Raw genomic sequence first — 20,453 nt, 5'->3', positions numbered from 1 at the left:
GTCTACGGGCTTTGGTGTGAGCTTTCCACCACGCCTCCTGATTCTAGCCCCCAACTTGCACCTCCACCTTCTATGATGCCTAGTCCTGAGTGCTTATGGGTTCTGAACCCCTAATCAGCTTGCTTCTTCACCTACCCCTGCCTCAGGCATCAGCAGAGTGAAGCTAACAGAAACACAAGCCAGTTACTACTCTTCCATCTTCAATCCTACCTAGCATCCATCTCTAGGGGAATGGATAAATAAAATTCAGTGGGTGCATAATGCAGGATACTCTGCAGCTATCAGAAGCAAAGAATTCGCTGCCCACACCAAAACATGGATAGAGCTCAAAAGCAAAGTGTTGAGGGAGAAACGTAAGAAAAAGGATGAAAGTTAGAACAATGCGCATTTATATAAATGGAAAGCACATACACACAAACGGCCAATAAACCGTGAAAAAGTGTTCCATTTCATTACTCATCAGGGAAATGCCAATTAAAGCCACAATTTGAAACCTCTTCACACCCACTCAAGTGGCTAAAATGAAAAAGATAAAAATACCAAGTGCTAGAGGATGCAGATGAACCAGAATTCTCTAACATTCACTGCTGATAGAGTGTGTGTTGGTAGAACCACTTTGGAAAACTGTTTGGCTGTGTCTCCTAAAAGCAAGCATACTCCCTCCCATGGCCCAGCAATGCCACTTCCAGGCAGGCACCTGGCAGAAATGCACACAGACGGTCACCAAAATTCACACCCTAGAATGTTCATAACAGTGCTATTCACGGTAACCCCAGCTAGAACCACCAAACGCCCATCAGCCGAAGAGTGGATAAATAAAGTGTGGGATATTCACACAGTGGAATTCTATTCAATGAGAACAAACAAACTATATATACGACTACAAGCAGCAGCAGGGATGAAGCTCTCAAACCCAAAGCTAATCAAAAGAATCAGATACAAGAGTCTGTACTGTATGACGCTATTTAAATAAATATAAGAAGTGGGCAAAACTAACTTAGGGAATTCGATGTGAATATAGTAATTAACCCTGGGAACAAAGTGGTGGTAACAGGAAGAGGGCAGGAAGGGGATGTCTGGGGTGCTGGTACTGTTTAGTTTCTTGACCTGTGTGCTGGTTACAGGGATGGGTTCAACTAGCGACACCTCTCGCGCTGAGCCTTCAGGTTTGTGCACATTTCTATATGTAGGTTCAATAGAAGTAAAACATAAAAAGAAAAGCCTGGGGCTTCCCTGGTGGCGCAGTGGTTGAGAATCCACCTGCCGATGCAGGGGACACGGGTTCGTGCTCCGGTCCGGGAAGATCCCACATGCCGTGGAGCGGCTAGGCCCGTGAGCCATGGCCGCTGAGCCTGTGCGTCCAGAGCCTGTGCTCCGCAAGGAGAGAGGCCACAGCAGTGAGAGGCCTGCGTACCGCCAAAAAAAAAGAAAAGCCTGGGGCAGTAAAAACGCATAAGAAAATCCATAGACACAAACAACAATACTGCGTATTTTGCAAAGATGTGTACATATTTAAAGATCTAGCTATAAGAATGGGTGCCTGTGTGGGGAGAGAGAGGACAGCGAGGGAGTAGATGACAGTAGTAGCAGGGAGCAGAAATAAAAGGAAGTGATACCAGAGAGGAATCCTGTGTGCATGCACAACAACAAAGTGCTTAACCCAACTTTGAACCTGAGCTAAGGGGAAGGGCGGAATAAAAGCAATAGGAGTTTTAAAAACCTTGGACTGTTTTCTGACTGCCGACTGCATGTTTCTTCTTTAATTAAATGGGGTCTGGTGAAGAGAAGGGAGTCTCCAAGATCTTGGCAAGGGCTCCTTGTAGGAGGTGCCCTGTCTCTGGCCCCGTTGACCTCTCCTGCCCTCTGCCGCCACTCTCAGGCCACCAGATACGTTGGCTGAATCTCCAAATTAGAACCGAATCAGAGTTCTATTTCCTCCTTCTCATGAGCTTCTCTCCCCTCGCTTAAATCCGGGGTGCGTGCCTCTCCGGCGGGCAACATCCAAGTGCCCAGCACCAAGGAGGAATGTGAGAACCCCACCTCTGCTAGATGTAGATGAAGCAGTGGGTCTCTCTAAGCCCACCCTCAGCAGTCTCCGTTCTCTCTCAGTCTGCTGCCCGCTCCTCCCACCTAGGAGGGGTGGGTTCAGATGGTGCCACACTGGGCTGAAAAACTGACATTGTCTGCACTTCCCTCTGTGGCCGCTAGTGGGAGATGCTGGCCAACCTGAGGCCCACCACGGGGCTAGAAGCAGGTGGCCAGAACGTGGTTTATCTGTCCGTCGCCAGCCACCCTACCAGACCCAGGGCCAGAAAGGGTCCTGTGTCCGGATCTTTTCTGTAGACTGGCTTTCTTACTGATTCCCGCACTCTGGGCTGGCTGACCCGCCCCCTCCTGCAGGAACCGGTAGCTCCTCAGCATATACATAAGGCACCCAGTGACCCCAGGAGCCGCTCTCCCAAGTCCCAAAAGGAGGATGGCCCCCTGGTGACCTCTCCAAGATCCCAAAACTGGAGAGGCAGGTCATAGCCTTTGAACTCCCAAACACAGCACCTGGGTGCCCTCTGAGAACGATTTAGGAGCCTTGAAAGTGTGTCAGGAGAGATTAGAAGGCTGCTGGGGAAGAAGACAAACGCTGTGTGTGTGTGTGTGTGTGTGTGTATGTGTGTTTACATGTGTACTCCTGTGTTGACTCTGGGCAATAGCCGGTCCCTTCCAATGATGTTACTGGCCTGTGGGCAAAACCTGGTGGCCTGTTTCTTTTAAACAAGGATGTGTGTTCCTGGGTACATCTCCCTGTGGGTCAGCCTGCATGTGTGAGCGACTGTGCTTGTCAGTGTATGGGTCTCTGCATCCATGTATGAGAGACAGTCTACCTCATTGTCAGCATGTAAGTGCCTCCGTGTGTGTCAAGGTGTAGGTTTTCTGTAGCTCAACAGGGTGAAGTGAGTGCATGTGTTTCAGTGTGGGTGTGTCTGTTGGTTGTGTCTGTTGGTTGTTTCTGGTCTGGGTGTTGGTTGTTTCTGGTCTGGGTGTGTGTTTCTGTCAGTGCCTATATGTCAGTATAAGTGTCTACCACTGTGCAGACTTGTGTGCTCTGTGTGTGTCTCTAGTTGACTGTGGTTCTATGTGTGTGTCTCTGTGTCAGTGTGTCAGTGGATGTGTGTCTCTGAGTCATGCAGGTGTCCCTGAGTTTGTCAGAGTATGCCTGCCTCAGTGTCGGTGTGTGTCAATGATGTGTCTGCTTGTGCCCGTGTGGGAGTCTGTGTGTGTCAGTGACAGCAGGTGTCTCCGAGTGTCAGTGTATGTCTGTGTCCACAGGGGTGGGTGGCTTGGGTAAGGTCACCAAGTCAGTGAGGATGTGTGCGTGCGTACTCCGCGTGTGCCGGGGTGTGTGCCTGTCCTCGTCGGCCGTAGGCGGCTAACTGCGGCGAAGCGTCGCCAGGTCGCTGTGTGTGTACCCCCGCGTGTGCCGGGTCTGCGCGCGTCTGTCCGTGTCCGCGTGGGCCGCTTTCTGTGGCGAGGCGCCCCCGGGTCAGCGCGGGGGTGTGCGCCCCAGCGGGTGCCCAGGGCTTCACCCTCAGAATGGGCGGAGCGCCACGTGCGGAGCCCCGGGCGCGTTGCTCTGGGGCGGAGCCAGCCCGGGGCCCCAAGCCCCAGGCCGAGCCCAGGCGGGGCCCGCCCCCGACCCCGCCCCCAGCACGAGCCCGCGCCGCCCGCGGAGCCCAGGCGCCCGAGCCCAGCCGCGGAGCCGAGACGACGGCGGCGGCGCCCGTGGGATGCGGGGATCGCGCCCCCGGGGCCGCTGAGCCTGCGCCCAGTGCCCTGAGCCCCGCGCCGAGCCGAGTCCGCGCCGAGCCTCAGCCGCCCATTCCGGGCCCCTGGCCGGGGGACCAGCAGGTGAGCGAGCATACACGCGCTCGGCAGCCCCGGCCCGGCCGGAACCCCCTCACGCGCACGGCAGCCCCGGCCCGGCCGGAACCCCCTCTGCCTGCCGCCGCCCAACTTTCCTCCCCGAGGGTTAGAGCCTCCAACCGCTGCGCGCCCCTCCCCTGCCCCGGGTCCGCAGGCAGGCTCCCTCCCCCATCTCTGCCCCCGAGGGTGGGAAGGGGAGAAGAAGGGGCGCAGAGCAGCCTGGCTGGAGGGGATCCCCGGGAGCGGGGGGCGTCTGCTAATCGGTGCACGCCCCCTCCCCTTCCCTTTCCTTCCGGGTTTCCCAATGCGCTGTCGAGGGCCGGGGGAGGGGGAGCTGCGGCTCCGGCTTCCCGGCCGATCCTGGCGCAAGCTCGGGGAGGGTCTGGGATTGGCACCCGGCTTCCGGAGGCCAGAGACCCCAAGGTCAGAACAGCGACTAGGCGCGTAGAGAGTGGGGGAACTGACCGAGAAGGACTGGGAATGGAGGAAGGGGCTATGCCCCCCCCCCCTTTCTCTGGTTCCCGCGGAGCAGTCCGCTGGGGGTGTCCTCTCTGGGGTGAGATCTCTGCCGGTCCTGACCGGGGACAGATCTATGTGCACCCTGACGGGGGAGAGATCTATGTTGTGTGCCCTATCTCTGCGCGTTCCGACCGTAAAGAGATCTCTGTGCCCTCTTGACGCCCTAATGGAGACACATCTGGTCTCTGTGAGCCCTGAAGTGGAGAGATCTCCGTGTGCTCTCAACGGGGGAGATATCTGTGCTCTGGGATGGGGAGAGTTCTTTGCCCTCCTAGCTCTGACCCGGGAGGCCGGAGGCCAGGCCGTTTTCTACTTGTTTTTTGATCGTCTTTGTTGGTGCCCTGGAAGGAAGTAGAGGTGCCTAGCCTTGTGGGGGATGGAGGTGTGGAGAGTGCTGGTGGTGGTGGGGTGCTGGGCACAAGGCCCTGGCCTTAGGCCCGCCTTGCAAACACCTGTTGGAGGCCAGTGCACAGCCCCGAATCAGGAGGCCATGGCCGAGGTTGTGGCAGGAGTCGATCTTCTCTCCTTAGTGCTTTGAGACCAGTGTGGGTGACGGGATCAGTTTCCTCTTGGGGTTCTGGGCTGCCATTCCATTTCCCCACCACTCTCCTCCCATCCTGCTGGGAACGCAGGCACCTCCACTGGGAGGCTAGACTGCCCGGTAGAGACAGGCACTCCACATGACCCCACCGTCCCTGCCACAGCACATCTGCTCTCTCCCCGATTCCCTTCAGGATGCAGAGGGGCCCTGAGCGGCAGAGGCCCAGGTCATCAGGAGGCCAGGCCCCTGCTGCTGCCCTCAGCGTCTCACAGTTAGAACTGGGCAGGTGCATGTGAGTGGGTGGTAATGGAGCTGGAAGGTGGAATGAGGCTGGCACGGGCTGATAGCTCAAGCCCTGCTGCAGTCACAGGAGCGAGGGGAGGAGAGGGTCAGGGAACAGCCAGAGTGCGGAACACAGATTTTACACTAGAGTGTTCAGCCCCATGCCGAAATGAGCCTCAGTAACCCTATCATCACCACCACATCGTGCGGGGGCAGGGGGGAAACTGAGGCTGAGAGTGGGTCAAGGACTAAACCAAGGTCACCTAGAGAGTCAGTGGATTGGGGGCCCCACTCAGGGTGAAGATGCCTTGAGATCTACTTTCTGAGAGCCAAATTGACCTAGGACTGATCACAGAGAATCTGAGCAGAAAGGGATGTGGTCCTGAGGTGCCAAGAACTAGCATTCAGCCCAGTGTGGCATGGGCAGCTGCTATGCCTTTGGGGTGCTTGGTCCCGACTCAGTGGTGATTGAAGCCCCTCTGGAAAATTTCCAGGATTGAGTCACTCAACATGAAGATGGAGTTCGGAGGAGTGGTAGGAAGTACCAGAGACAACTGGGAGTTGGGGAGAACAAGAGGCTGGTGCTCAGGGATTCCAAGGAGAAGGGAGTCCTGGGGGCAGCCTGGGACAGTGGTAAATGGCAGTCTCTGTTCTGTTCGTAGGAGGCTGGTTCCTGCTGACCCTTGGGAAGCTTATTGGAAAAGTGTACAACGATAGAAGTGTGTGCCCACAAACCACTCAAAAGAGGAGTGATTGCCTTTGGCCAGGAGAGTCAAGGGTATCTATCTAACAAAAATAACTTTCCAGCTGGATTTTGAAGGATGAATAGGAGTTTTCTAGATAGAGAAGGTGCAGTCTAGCCATCAAGACTATCACGTACAAAAGCACAGAGATGTGAAAACAGTACAATCGTTCAGTGACCCGTTGGGTCCCGTGGTGTGAGGAAGAGAAGAGCAAAAGCTAAAGCCAAGGTCACAGTCACGGGGACCCTTGGAGCTCCTCTCAGGAATTGGGAATTTATCCTCAGTAATGGTACTAAAAATAGCTAACATTCACTGAGTGCTTTCTGCCAGCCAGGCACGGCACTAAGCACTTTATAAGACTCATCTCGCTGAATCCTTGAATCAACCCTGGAGGCAGACACCATAATAATGACCAATTTGCAGGTGGTGAAACTGAAGGCCCAGAAAGGTTAAGTAACTTGCTCACTGTCACACATCTACTAAGTAGCGGGACTTCAGTTTGAGCCCAGGTGTCAGTATATCTGCTTTGCACTGTGCTACCTCTCCAGGGCAGACCATGGATGCCGTCCAAAGTTTTTCAGTTGAAGGAGAGGGACAGGCAGGTGACCACAGGTGATACAACCTGTGATATTCCAGCTTCCTTCCCTGTTAAGGGATATGGCACTCTCCCATCCCCAACATCGGTTGCTCACTAAGTGATACTCGCTGCTGCTGTATCACACGGTGGGGAGTGGGGTGGATGGGCAAGTGGAGTTTGGGTTGGCAAGGTTGATGCAGAACAGAGAAGGTGATGGATGTTTCAGGGTCCTGATCTGAACGTGTAGTGCTTCCAGGGAGATGCCGATATCTAGCAGTCAGTTGGAGGGAAGGGTCCAGGGTCCAGGAAGGAGATCTGGGCTGGAGGTAGGAACTTGGAATCATCCGCAGAGGCTGGTTGTTGGAGCCATGGCAGTGAATTAGATTTTCCAGTGAGAATGCAGACCAGTGGTTCTCAACCCTGGCGATATTAGCATCACTTGGAAAGCTTTTTTTTTTTTTAATTAATTAAATTAATTAAATTTATTTATTTTTGGCTGTGCTGGGTCCTTGTTGCTGCGTGCGGGCTTTCTCTAGTTGCGGAGAGCAGGGGCCACTCTTTGTTGCGGTGCTTGGGCTTCTCTTTGTGGTGGCTTCTCGTTGCAGAGCACAGGCTGCAGGCGCACAGGGAAAGCTTTTTAAACAAAACCAACCTATGCCCAGACTCCACCCCCAGAAATTCTAATTCATTTGACTCTGAGGTGAGGCCCAGGCATCAGTAGTCTTGAAAGCACCCAGGTGACCCTAATGTGGAGAAGAGGGTGGGAGAGAAGGGAGTTCAGTCTGGAGCCCGGAGGCACTCCAACACTTGAGGCTGGAGAAGTCTGCAACGAAGGCTGGGAAGGAGCAGTCAGAGAGGTAGGAGGACAGCCAGCAGTGGGAGGTGTCACAGAAAGCACCGAGGGCGCACGTCCCGGGAGTCTCCTGTTTGTGCTGGGAGAGTTAAGAAGATACGTTTTGAGAAGTTCATGGGAAGATGAAAAAGAATGCATAATTTAAAAATGAGTGTCCATTAGACTGAGCGACCATGAGGGTGCTGGTGACCTTAACAACAGAAATTTTCCTCTTGGCACCCACAGAATGTGGTGCTGGGTAGAGATGGATTTTGATGAATGAATGAATTGGTGAGAATGGAATCCAGTTTGGAGTGGGTTGAGGAGTGAGCAGAAGGTGAGGATGTGGAGAGAGCATGTGTAGACAGCTTTTCCAAAGAGTTTGATGGTTTAAGAGCGAAGAGAGAGCTAGAGGGGAGCTGGGGGGAGGGTGGGGTCGAGGGAGGGCTGTAGGAAGAGCCTGGAGTGGACACTGCAGGCGTGTGCGTCCGTGCAGTGCGTCCATGAGCGTGAGATTGTGGGGAAGATGCTTTCCCTCACAGGGAGGGCCAGAGATCTGTGAGTTGAAAGTGTGCCCGTGGGGTCTCAGTTGCTCTGGTTTGTCCAGTGGGCCGGTCAGGAAGGCCTGGGGTGAAATGACTCTTCCTATGAAGCTCTGAGAGGGTGATTTTGATGGCAGGAGCTGTGACTCCTGCTGGGGGCAGGGAGTAGGAAGGAGAGGGAGATTTGCTCTGAGGAGAGAAAAGTGTTCCAGAAAGCCAGTGTCTGAGGATAAGATGAGGTCGTCTAGAGCAGGTTTCCAGGAGTAGAGGGCCTGGGCTAAAAGTCCCGTGGCTAAATCCACGAAGGAGACAGAGAAGAGAAGGTGAAGCCAGGGGCAGCCTGTGGAGAGAGGCTGGACAATGCAGGGAGGGGTCACAGGGGTGGTGAGGCTTCGAAGTGAGCCCAGGATTTGATGCCCACTGCCCTCTGCCAGCCCAGACTAGCCTGCAGCAGAGGTCTGAGGCTGAGTTCAGCCTCAGGTGGTCGGAGAGAGCCTGGACAGGGCATCCAGCACCTAATCTCTGTCATGGAACATTCTAGAAGCTGTACAATTCAGATACAATAACTGCTCTCATGAAGTTTACATACTGTTGGGAAGGACAGGCTGGGTCCCACGAAACAATTAAATACAGAAGATAATTTTAGATTGTGACCGGTGCTATGAAGGAAATAAAACAGGATGATGTGATGGAGAGACGGGAGTGACGCTAGACTGGCTGGTCGTGGAAGGCATCTTGAAGGAGGAGACTAAACTGAGACCTGAATAACAAGAAAGAAGCAATCCTGAGGAGATCTGGGGCAAGAATGTCTTGTAAAGAGGGGAATGCCAGTACAAAGGCCCTGAGGCAGGGCCAAGCTCCTGAACAGGGTTGGCTGCTGTGCTGGAGCAAAGGGACTGGGGTGGAGATAGAGAGGTCCCTTGCCTCCATTCCACCTCCCCCCCTCAGTCGTTAGCCCCTTCAGACTGCCCCTTTGCTTATGCACGGCTTACACCACTCACCTCGGGCTGCCAGCGGTTCCTGAGGGTGACACTATATTTAGACACTTCTCTCTGCGGTCCTGGAACATCCTGTGTATTTTTAAGATGATCAATACGGGATGGGTGCTATTTATAGAGACCCCAAGTGAATTCCTGGGACCTGGGGCCCTCAGATAGTGGAGGAAATCCAGGACCGGGCTTTTCGGGGGCAGCCACTGCATCTGGCAGAGCATTGGAGACATCTGATTCATGGACTCCAAAACTCGTATCACCCCCCTTGCCAGGCCTGCTTCATCCCATCCCTGCAGAGTTACCACAGTCGTGGGCTGGGGAGCTTGGATGCCCATAGTCCACCCATCTCCAGCTCTGTTTGCTGGAGGGGTATCCAGTGTGCCCCAAGCCCAACAGAAAATTTCATTGTGGTTGTTGAAACCAGAGTCTGATGGGACAGTTTGTCAATCTCTTGTTCATTCCTCGCTCTGTTTACTGGCAGAAGAGGACTCTCAGAGCCTCCCTGGTTTACCCCACTGGCCAGAAAGAGGTCTGCCCAGGAGTAAATGTGAGGTTGGCATTGGAAGCTTAGCCTTCCCAGTGGGAGGTCAGTGTGGCCCAGAGCAGCCAGGGAAGGCTGCCTGGAGGAGGTGGGATTGGAGCCCAGCCATGGAAGATGCACAGCATTTGGAGAGGCGAAAGGGATCAGATCAAGTTTTCAGGCCTGTTTTTGGAAGAATGTTTATGTTCCAAGGCTGGAGTTCTTTCTCTTTCTCTCCCCTTCAGTTTTTCTTCTGATTAAATCTCCCAGGGAGACAGTGGAAAGTCACGTCCCCACAGAGGTATTAGCTGAGTGGAAGGACGAAGCTGCTCTCACGGAGTCTGTGTGGGCCCGAGAAGATGCCTCACCCCCTTGGAGATCCCGCTGTTGTCATCTGCAAGGGCTTTCACTCCCCTCCTTACAGCCCTGAGAGGCCAAGGGCTGGTACTGGTCACCCCATAGGCTCAAGGTCACACAGGCATGCAAGTGGCACTAAGCCCACAGCCAGTGACTCCCTGCCCCACCCAGGCCTTGCCCAGGTATTCCCAGTGCTTTCTGGGAATGGATCTTGAACAGTAGAAAGGCTCTTCGTGGCATCAGGAGGGTGGTAAACACCTTTCTGGCGGGTATTGATTCCTTGAAGGCCTGTGTGAAGGAAGGACCTGGCTCAAGAGGCAGTTCTCAGAGAGACAGCAGAGCAGGAAGGGTAATCTGGCTTGAAGTACCAACTCAGTTCTCAGGCTACCTTAGCATCCCTCCATCCGGGCTGGCCTGGGAGGTGCCCCGGGAGGATCTAAGATGAGGGGCAGGGGGAGATCAGACCATGGGAGGGACCAGCCCAGCCCAATCAATACCTCCTGCCTGGCCATCAAAGTCCCAGCCTCATCGACCTGGACCCATAGCCCGGAAGTGGTCCAAAGAGCCCCTCAGAGCCCAGGTGCCCTCCCTCTGCTGCCTGCCTCTGGGGCTTTTCCTCGGAAGAATACCAGCCCTGGGTCCATTCCCTGCTGGGCCCAGGGCCCCACCCAAGGGACACCCTACTGGTGTGTGGGTGCAGGGAGGCTGAGCGACAGAGGCCTGCCCACCACGGCCAGACTTGAGCAGAAGACACAGGAGCTCAACTGGCCATTTGCGGCGCCGACCCTGCCACCTTGCTGGGTCACAAGCAGCACAGACTGCCAGTGAAATAAAGCGACAGCTAGTTGATAACAAAACTGGAAACGTAGGGAAAGCCCCCACTCACTTGCTGGGCCTGGGTGCTTATTAGGTGTGTAACTGCTGGGCTTCCATTTCAGGAAATGTCTGAGGGAAGGAGAGAAAAAAACTCCCTAAGGATCCCCTGGGGCCGCCTGTCCCCGGAGACTGCTGGACTTCGGGTCCCTTCCAGCCCTCGAGTTTTATGATTGAATCAAGGACTTGTCCCCAGATGGTTCACTTGTCTTCCCAGTGTATTGCACAAGTAACTTAAATGGCACTCACCGACAAATAAAAAATAAAATTCTCAAAAGCATTATGTTAAGTAAGGACAGCTGACACACAAGAGCCCATACAGTGTGATTCCATGTATAAGAAGTTCCAGAACAGGCAAAACTAATCTATGGTGATAGAAGTCAGAAAAATTGACTGGAAAGGGACAGTGGGGAACCGTCTTAATTGGCGTAGTAGTTACACAGGCGTATACATTTATTAAAACTCATCCAGCTGTACACCTAAAATCTGCATTTTCTTGTATATGTATTATACCTCAATTTAAAAGAGTATCAAGGCACAAGGGTTGCACATTTGGCTACACTGTGTCATGACACTTCTGCCGCGTGGACTTTGTGGATTCGTGGATTGGCTTATCCCTCTGGGGGTAAATGACCCCGTAGCACAGGGATCCTAGGTTTCTCTGGGCGCATTTCTGTCTCCTTCAGTGCATGCAGTAGGTGGCCCCAAAATGCCTAGATTGCCGTGGCGTCTCTGCAGTTCCACTGCGGAACCTTTTTTCAGCCCAGATGGAGAAAGTGAGTTGGAAGGAACTGGGCTGGAGAGAGACGGGATGCTGATTGCTGTCTCAGAGGCACCTCTGTTCTAGGAGGGTGTTTCCTGGGCCACAGGTGGACACCTTTCTGGCTCGATTGTATGTATTGTGTGGGTGTAGCTCTACAGGGTCTGGGGCAGAAGTGCCCCAGGCTGACTGAGCCAGCTCTTCAACTTCTGGGCTCTGTGGTCTCCGAATAGTAGATCATCCAGGTCTCCACCCAGGAGACCCAGGGCCCCAGCAGCTCTGACAGCTCAGAGCTGCTCAGCACATTAAACCTCCCTTAGTCATGGAGCGGTACAGGGTGTTCGGAGGAAGACTTGGGCTTGGGGGAAGTGGGTGCTGTGTGCCCGGTGGAAGGGGCCCTACATGACCTGGGGAGTTTGTGTTTCCCCTGGCCTGACACCAAAACACCACTGAACACTCAGATGAGATAATGGGATGAACTGGCACTTCCCAGCCCCCAGGTCCCCATCCTTAAATGGGGAAGGGGGATGAAAAGGCAGGAAGGAGGCTTGGGCTGAGTTCAGGGCTCAGGTCAAAAGTGCCCCTCCCTCCATACAGCTCTTCCATCAGCTCCCAGTCCAGAAGGGGGCCTGGTCTCAGGGACCCACTTTTCATCCCTGCCTGGAGAATCACTTCAGCAGAGCAAGAGGGGGAGGTTTTACTGTCAGCTGAATTAGCCTCGGCTTCAGCCTGACTGTTGGAATAAATGAGATGCAAATGCATGTAAATGAGGGCATCCCCGGCTTCTGGGGTGGGTGTGTTCACCTCTGGGAGGGATGGGGATGATTCTGCAGGACTTCCTGAGACTGCTGGGGGCTGGGATGGCAGCTAGAGAAGGAAAGCCCCTTCACGATGCCTCGCCCCCTTCCCGAGGACTGGGGTCCAGACTGGACAGGGTTAATGCCTGTGCAGCCTCAAAGGAGAGGAGCCTGCAGGGAGCCGGTTAGCTGAGGCCCTGCCCGCACAGGGATGTGCCGGTGTGCCTTTGATCTGGGAGCAGGGACCTGAATGCACAGGCCATGGGCACCAGCTGGCACCCCCGCTGAGCCTTTGTCCAAGCGGTTACCCCGGGAGAGCCAGGACTGTGCATATAATTGCCTGGGCAGGAGGGATGGCCTGAAACACACTGTCGACTCCTCCCCTTCCCCCCACCCCCTACCATCCCAACCTGTGGGATCCCCGCTCTCCAACCCTCCTTCCACCCATCCCCACCTTCCAGCCCTCCTCCCCTCCGTTTTCTGCTCCCTCCCCTCCCCCACCCCCAGGCTAGCCCGAGGCCCAGCCCCAAAGCAGGTGGAGTTCTATAAGGGTTTAGGGCCCCGTGGCTGGAACTCTACGACAGTGCCATCCAATAGAGATATAATTTGAGTTACAAATGCAAGTCACATATGCAATGTAAAATTTTCTACTAGCCGCATTTTAAAAACTAAAAAGAAACAGGTGAAATTAATTTTAATATATTTTATTTCACCCAGTACATATATCCAAAATATGACCAGTTTAAATTTTAATCGATATTTAAAAGTTAATAATGAAATACATGACATTCTTGGTCATGCTAAGCCTTCCAAACCAGTGTGGATGTAACAACAGCACATCTGGATGGGCACTAGCCGCCTGCCGGGTGCTCGCTAGCCACAGGTGCAGAGTGGCTTTCCTATGGGACTGGGCAGCTGTATCTGGTGTGGAGAGCTGGAGAGACAAGGGCAGAAACTGGCCAGGTCTCCCTGGGACCATCTGGCCACACAGGCTGCAAAGAGGGAGGACCAGCCTCAGAGGAGGCTGTTGGGCCGGCTCTTAGCTTTGGAGCGAGGATCACAGACATACTCAGCCCAGGTAGGCAGGCCACAGATAGCCCTGACCCTTCCTCCCTGCTCTCCATGTCCTCAGAGGTGGGAGGCAATGTCGTGCGGTGGTTAGGCTTAAGGCCTGGCTTCAGACAGACTGAAGCATCAGATTTCCCATGTGTACAATGGGGATAATAACGTCCCCTCTTCCTAGGATTGTTATAAGGATGGAATAAGCGTAGTCCCAGGCACATAACGAGCAAGTGATGCTGCTGGGATGACCCACCCCAGCTCATGGTTGAGGAAACTGAGGTCCAGAAAGGGGGGAGGGAGAGTGGTAAGTGTGACCTTGTCCCAAGGTCACAGTGTGGGTTAGTGGCTGGGCAGTAGGAAGGTTAATCTGGCGCTCATTCATTCATGCGTTCATTCCTTCATTCACCAGGCCCTTATAGGCACCTCTTTGAGGCCAGACTGTGCTTTGGGAGCTCAGGACACAGCCAGAGGGAGAGGCAGATGTGGAAGCAAATTACTCTACCCTGTGATGAAGCCAGTATAGGAGGAACGCAGTGTGCCAGGAACGCAGAGAAGGGAAGGGCCAGCCAGGCGGGGAGGACTGGTGTGGGCAGCGACAAGGTTTTTCAGAGAAGGGTCTTCTGAGCTGGGTTTCTTAGGAGAAAAAGAATGGCAACAATAGCCACAATGATTATAGCAAATGACACTCATTGAACACTTTCTGTGTGCTGAGCATGTGCAAGTATTAATACACTTATGCCTGAGAACAGCCCTGTGAAATAGGTACTATTATTAACCCCATTTTACCTATGGGAAAACTGAGGTAGAGAACCATCAGTTAACTTGCCCAAGAACATACAAGTGGCCAGGACCCAGGTTCACACAAGCAGTCTTGCTTCCAAGCCATAGCCCTAACCATGCCCCTATCCCGCATAGGACTTGGAAGTCTTCCAGAGATAAGAGGGGTGAGCAGACCCGGTCACAGGGCTGGGTTCTCTGGCCCAGGGCATTTCCTCATTGCCAATCTCAACAAGACCGAGTAGAAATTTCCTTAAAAGCTACCATACTCTCCTTGCTGATGACTTTTCCCCCTTTCTTGTCATCACACCTGTTGACTTGCGACCCATCACTTAGGGAAGAAAAGTGTTCTAAGAAGTCATTTGTAGGGCCATGCACACAGTGGGTGCTGATTAAATGTTCACTGAGTCATCAAAATGAGTCTATGGGTTGAGGTGTTGATTAGTTTCAACGGGTTCTCCTCAAGGGAGAAATGAAGTGGCTCCTGATACTCCTCACACCTGTGGGGAGTGAGCCCCTGCTTCGGGGCCACCCACACCCTCTCCCTGAGCCCTCAGGACTGAGGGGCAGTGGAAGGGCACAGGTGGAACTAGTGCCCAGGGTGGTGGGTGCTCCAGCCCGAGGTCACCTGGACTGCAGGGTGGGAAGGAGGCGCCCAGAGCAGAGGAAGCCAGCAGAGATTTTCTAGGAAGCCAGGGAATCACTTCCACAGAGCTCTTTGAATAAATTTACATGGCAAAGAATATTCTTTGCCTGTTGTGTTCCAGAGGCTCCGATTCCAAGGCGAGCAGAAGTGACTCAGGAACTGCCTTCAGGAGCTGGGAGGGGCTCCGAGGAGGGGTTAGGCTGGAGTCTGGTCCCTCCTCACCCCAGGGACGGCCAACTGGCCTGGTTTGTCCAGGACTGAAGGGCATCTGGGATGCAGGAATTTTAGTGCTAAAACCAGGGAAGTCCTGCGCATCCCTCCTCCACCCCAGCACTGCATGGCTGCACTGCAGGCTGCCGGGCTGTCGTGTCCCGTATCACGGCATTGTAACCACCATTGACTGAGCACCAGCTGTGTGCCCTGTGCATTCAGGAAGGAGACAAGAAGATGAGACAGTCTGGGGCGGTCCAGTTTCTGGTGTGAACAGTCCACACAGCATCTCCGCCCTGATGTGAATTCCCACACCTACAGGCCAGTGACTCAGAGGAGGGGGGACCCAGCCTTGCCCTAAGATGAGGTTTCCAAGATGTTTGGGGAGACCAGACCCACGCTAACAAGTGTCAGAGAGCAGCCGAGGCCAGGAAGAGATCCAGGGCTGGATGTGGGGCTCAGCCTCCTGACCCAAAGGAGAGAGGTCAGTGTGGGTGGGCAATCAGAGAGGGCGTCCTGGAGGAGGTGGCGTAGTGAGGGGAGCATGAGGTGGCTCTGCCGTTGCACAGGGCATGGACAGGGTTTGGCAATGTCTGAACTAGGGAGTGGTGGGAGCTGCACATGGTGGGTGGAGGGAAAGAGGGAGGAGGCCGGTGGCAATGGGATCAGACTGGTCCCAGCTGGGGCCAGGAGGCGCATCCCACGGCCGTGGCCTTGGGGATGGAGGCCTGATGTTTGGTGGAGCTAGGGAATTGTGGCCAGTGTCAGAGGAAACGGTGTCAGGAGGAGCCAGTTTGAAAAGGAGGGTTCACAGTTTGCTCCCAGCGACTCTCAGGAGCCAGCAGAACTGAGGGAGAGATGCACCCAGTAACAGAAGCTGATGAACTTGAGACAAGATGAAGCAGGGGGTCCTTAGAGCTCAGGGGACACCGATAGGACAGGGGAAACTGGCCCAAGAAGAGGGATCATCTGGAAGAAGCTGTCCCAGCCTGGGGAGCAGGTGTAGGGCTGGTACAGATGGAGAAACTGGTGAAGGTGAAGTTGGTGCCGGTGGAGAAGCTGCTACAGGTGGAGAGACTGTTGCAGGTGGAGAAGCTGGTGCAGGTGGAAAAGCTGGTACAGATGGAGATGCTGGTACAGATGGAAAGACTGTTGCTGGTGGAGAAGCTGGTGCAGGTGGAGAGGCTGTCCTGCATGAGGGTGAGAGTCATGGGGTGCCGGCATCTAGAAGAGTATGATCTTTGTGTGATCTTTGAATCAAATCTCGTCCAGGCTCCCCTACATGATGGAGCTGTGTGAGATAGAGACTCCTTGCACTTCCCCAGCCAGAAGTGGGTCCTCCCTGCAAAGCTGGGGGCCTGCCCTCCCAGGCCTGAGGGGTATGGCTGGGCCTGAGCCTGGAGTGTCCTCAGATCTACCCCGATCTCTCCTTACCCTGGCATCACCGGAAAGCTTGCAGCCAGGGCTCAGCCAGTCTCAGCCTCAACAGGGCGTGGGCCCTGAGCTGCTGAAGGAAGGGCAGGGCCAGAGCCAGGTGCAGGCAGTGGGAGAACAAGGGAGAAAACGGATCCCACCCACTCACAGTGAGCCACCTGTGGGGACCCAGAGACAAAGGACGCTCTTGGCAGGTTTACCTTGGAACCTGAAGCTGCCTGGCTGCTGGGGAGCAGGGAACTTCATCTGGAATCTGGTTTCACAAACTGCTGAGTCCCAGGGGTTCTGGTGCCCTGCTGGAGGCAAGCTGGGGCAAGACCCTTCCGAGGACCCAGGGCCCTGTCATTGGGGCTTCGTTATTACTATATTAAATAATAATATCTAATAAGTGTTGTAATTTTGAAGTAGCCATGGCATTAATGCTATTTGAGATACTGCAGCCCCTGTAATGGAACAGAGAAATAGCTGCATTTCTATTGGTCACAGCACTTCCATCTTGCTGCCTACATTCATAATGGAAGGAAATGTTAAATTTCAGATAGAGGTTAATGAGAATGAGATGCAATTCCCCCCAGATTTTTTCCGCATCACTCCAAGAGGTCTGTTAGGTTCCTCTGAGCTGCAGAGGCAAACAAAGCTAGTCTCCTGACTGTTAGCAGCCGGGAGAGTGGTTATCCAGTTGCTGACTAGAGGGGAACCCCAGTCAGAGGGACTGGAAATTATCCATTTCTTGACCTGGGCACTAGTGACTGGGTGAGTTCAGTTTGTGGAAATTCATCCACCTGTGTGTACACTTAGGATTTGGGCACCGATCTGTATGAAGAGTTGACTTCAATACAAATTTTAAAAGCACCTTTACCAGAACAGATGTATATGCAGGTGCAAGCTTGCGTGCACACGCACACACACACACGCACGCACACACACCACACACACATACACACCCCGCTATGTACCAGGGGCCCTCGGTCCATGGGTGTCCACGTGTCTCCAGAACGCTCGCAGGCATGTGGACACAGATGGATACAGTGAGACAGAGAACACTATTTTTAGGAAATAATTCCAAGTAAACGAGGAGACTTCCTGATTTACAGGACTAGTGATTGCTCACAGTGGAGAGGATTGCCCTGCAAGAAAGGGGCTGCTGTCATCCGGGCTGCCTTGTTTTTTGTTTTTTAATAAAAAGAATGATGACTTTATTGTTTTTGAAAAAATAATATAAGATCATCATAAATAATTCAAAACTGAAGAAAAGCATGAAGAAGAAAGTTTAAAATTACCTAAACTTCCACCAGCCGAGGAAAAAACGTCACCATTCATGTTTGGTGGCGAGTATTACAGACGCCTCTCTTTGTTCACGCAAAGATGGAGTTAGACAGGGACAGCTTTTATTAAGTAGGGACCTAGTCCTTCACCTGCTGTTTTCAACAAAGATGTTCCTTTGACTTTACTGGAGTGAACCAGAAGAACAAGAGGCTGAAGGATGGGGTGGTTCTGACAGTGTCTGTCCCGGGACCTCTCTCCTCTGGCTTCCCTTCACACATTCCGTGCTGCATCTCCCTGCGGACCAGAGGCGGCCTTTTGAGACCTGGCTGTGTTGTGTTTGCTCACTGTTTACCTGTTACCTGTCCAGGTGCCTACTTCACCGTGATTGGAGCCTGGGCCCTTGGCGGGGTGTGTGCAGGGGTGGGGGGTGGCAGCCACTCATTGGGGTCATTTGTGACACGTGTCCCAGGAGTCAGATCAAGGCAGAGCTTGTCTTTGACGGAAAGGGATTCTGTCTTGGCAGAGATCTCCAACAGGTGCCCGCCCCTGCCCGGGGGGTTTGATGTGGTAATTAGTGACACGGGGGCCTCCCCCTCCTAGTGGCAGTGGCGTCCCAGTCAGGGGCGACGCCGACCGCATCCTGTTTTGGTGCGGCAGTCGGGAACACATCCTCCGGCCTCCGTGTCAGAGTCAGAGCCTGCTCACACCAGGTCCTGGGTCATCTGAGGCCGCCGGGGGCCACATTCTCCCTGTTTGGCGTCACATGCAGCTGCTGGCTGGGCGTCCTAGCGGAAGTGCGGTCACCGTGTTCTGGTTCCGCTGTTACTCGAGATGGGCCCTGGTTTGTTCAGATTCAGGAGGAGGGGAGTGAGGAGTCTGGGATGCTCCGTCAGCGTTTTCCATCTCCGGAAGGATGCTTCACTCTGGGGATTTCTTTGAGATCCTCTCAGGGGGCTGTGTGGCAGCTGTGTACACAGCTCTGCGGTGCCAACATCTGGATGGCAGCTGCCAAGTTGTTACCCAGCTGTTCCCAAAAACCTGCAGGACTTGCCTGGGCCTCGGTGAGCAGATCCAGATACCCCCTCAGTGGCCAGATGTTGGAACCTCCGTGCCCCAGGTGAAGTCTGGGCACCCTCCCCCACGCAGGTGCGTGGTGCTATGGGAAGACCAGACAGACTGTCCCCAACCCTCTGGTCCCACCACTCAGGCCGAGGATCTGCCTGAAAAAGAAGCCCAGGGTTGGGACGTTGGCCCAGGAGGGCTCTGATCACCCTCCTAGGGTCCCAGGGTTTCCTGTAGAGGAGACAAGCTGAGGGGAAGGGCAGCAGTGGGTACCTTCTAACGCCCTTGCCCCTCATCTACATATTCGTCATTCATTCCATCCTTCATTTGTTCAGGACCAGCCTGGCCAGAGATCTGAAATAAAAAGGTGACAGGCCCCCTCCCTGCCCCATGGAGTGTCCCCCTCAACCCAGGGTGTGTCGGGGTCAGTTGTGAGAAGTGTCTCAGAGTGGGCTTGGTTAAGGAACCAACAGGTGTGAGTGTGCCCTTTTGTATCGAGTGGGGTAGAATGAAGGGTCCCCGATGACCCAGTCACTCGTGCCTACTTGCATTCAAACGTGCTCATTGGGATGGGAAAGGGAGGAGCGACCCTCCTGCAGGTCCTCATGCATTCCCCGGAGCCTGGAGGGCTCTGGGTTTGCCCAGGCCGGCATCCGCCAAGTGTGCCTGTGGAGAGGTGGGGAACATCTTTGCCAAGGTGCTGGTCCTTCCCTCCGCCAGCCCAGCCACTCCCCCCAGGTCTGGCCACCCTGCCCCCTGGCCATGGGCGCAGCATCAGCCCCATGTCTGTGTCTTTCAGCTTCCCTGCAGGCAGCGTGAGGACAGCCTGTGCCCCAGAAGCAGGATGAGAAGATGGCAGACTTCCTGTTACCTCGGGTCACCAGCAGCTTCCACAGGTTCACCCGGGAGTCTCTGGCGGCCATCGAGAAGCGCATGGCAGAGAAGCAGGCCCGAGGTTCGGCCGCCTCGCAGGAGAGCCGAGACGGACTGCCCGAGGAGGAGGCTCCCCAGCCCCAGCTGGACCTGCAGGCCTCCAAAAAGCTGCCGGATCTCTATGGCAACCCACCCCAAGAGCTCATTGGGGAGCCCCTGGAGGACCTGGACCCCTTCTATAGCACCCAAAAGGTGACTGCTGCCCACCCCACCCCACCCCACCTCCCTGCAGCATCCCTGTCAACACAGCAGACAGCGAGAGGGCCTCACCTCCATACGGGGGCTCTGTTTGGGGTTGGCTTCCCTGGGCCTTGGGAGAGTGAGTCATTAGTGATCTATATTCCCATCACCTTAATGTTAGAGTTCCGGAATAAAAGGCCAGAATTATGCAGCCTGAGACGGTTTGGTGCTATGAAAGAAAGAGCAGGCAGCCACACTTGAAATCTTGCCTCCCTGTGGAGTATCTACTTTGGGAATCATCTGTGGTTAGATTATTCTCACCCCTGGAGGACTCCTCCCGGTCCCGTGGTATGTGTGAATTGGAGTCAGGCCCTGAGTCCAATTTGGGCCCCAGAGCACAGCATGTGATCCCTCTCCTAACCAGAGACAGCATGTAGCCCCCATCCCCCACCCCACGGAATTTGCTAGGCACTGGCTGTGTAATGACAGCTCAGGCTGGGGGCCACGGCAGCAGCATCCTGGGCCTTGTGGGCTGGTGATGGGACCATGATGGCCAGTGGGAAATCTGAGAGGGGTAGGGAGGGGTGGTTCTGCCATTGTCCCTCCTGAGTGTAGGGAGAGGAAGGGGATTTT

The 20,453-nt window shown here is 54.4% G+C and overlaps 1 protein-coding gene across 7 annotated transcripts in view; it reads left to right on the top strand.

Moving 5' to 3' along the window:
- The first annotated feature begins 19,547 nt into the window (after nt 1–19,547).
- SCN5A (sodium voltage-gated channel alpha subunit 5) overlaps nt 19,548–20,453 on the top strand; it is an 85,850-nt gene continuing 84,944 nt past the window's right edge. For 6 of the 7 annotated variants that reach the window (XM_065886106.1, XM_065886110.1, XM_065886108.1 and 3 more), the window contains exon 1: nt 19,560–19,832. In XM_065886106.1, coding sequence (XP_065742178.1) covers nt 19,560–19,832 — 273 coding nt within the window. Of the gene's footprint in view, nt 19,833–20,453 lie in introns of all 7 variants that reach the window. The other variant, XM_065886111.1, reaches the window with a different exon arrangement.

This window comes from Phocoena phocoena, chromosome 10 (assembly GCF_963924675.1).
Source record: "Phocoena phocoena chromosome 10, mPhoPho1.1, whole genome shotgun sequence".
Taxonomy (NCBI): Eukaryota; Metazoa; Chordata; class Mammalia; order Artiodactyla; family Phocoenidae; genus Phocoena; species Phocoena phocoena.
This window is presented reverse-complemented; position numbering and strand designations above follow the sequence as displayed.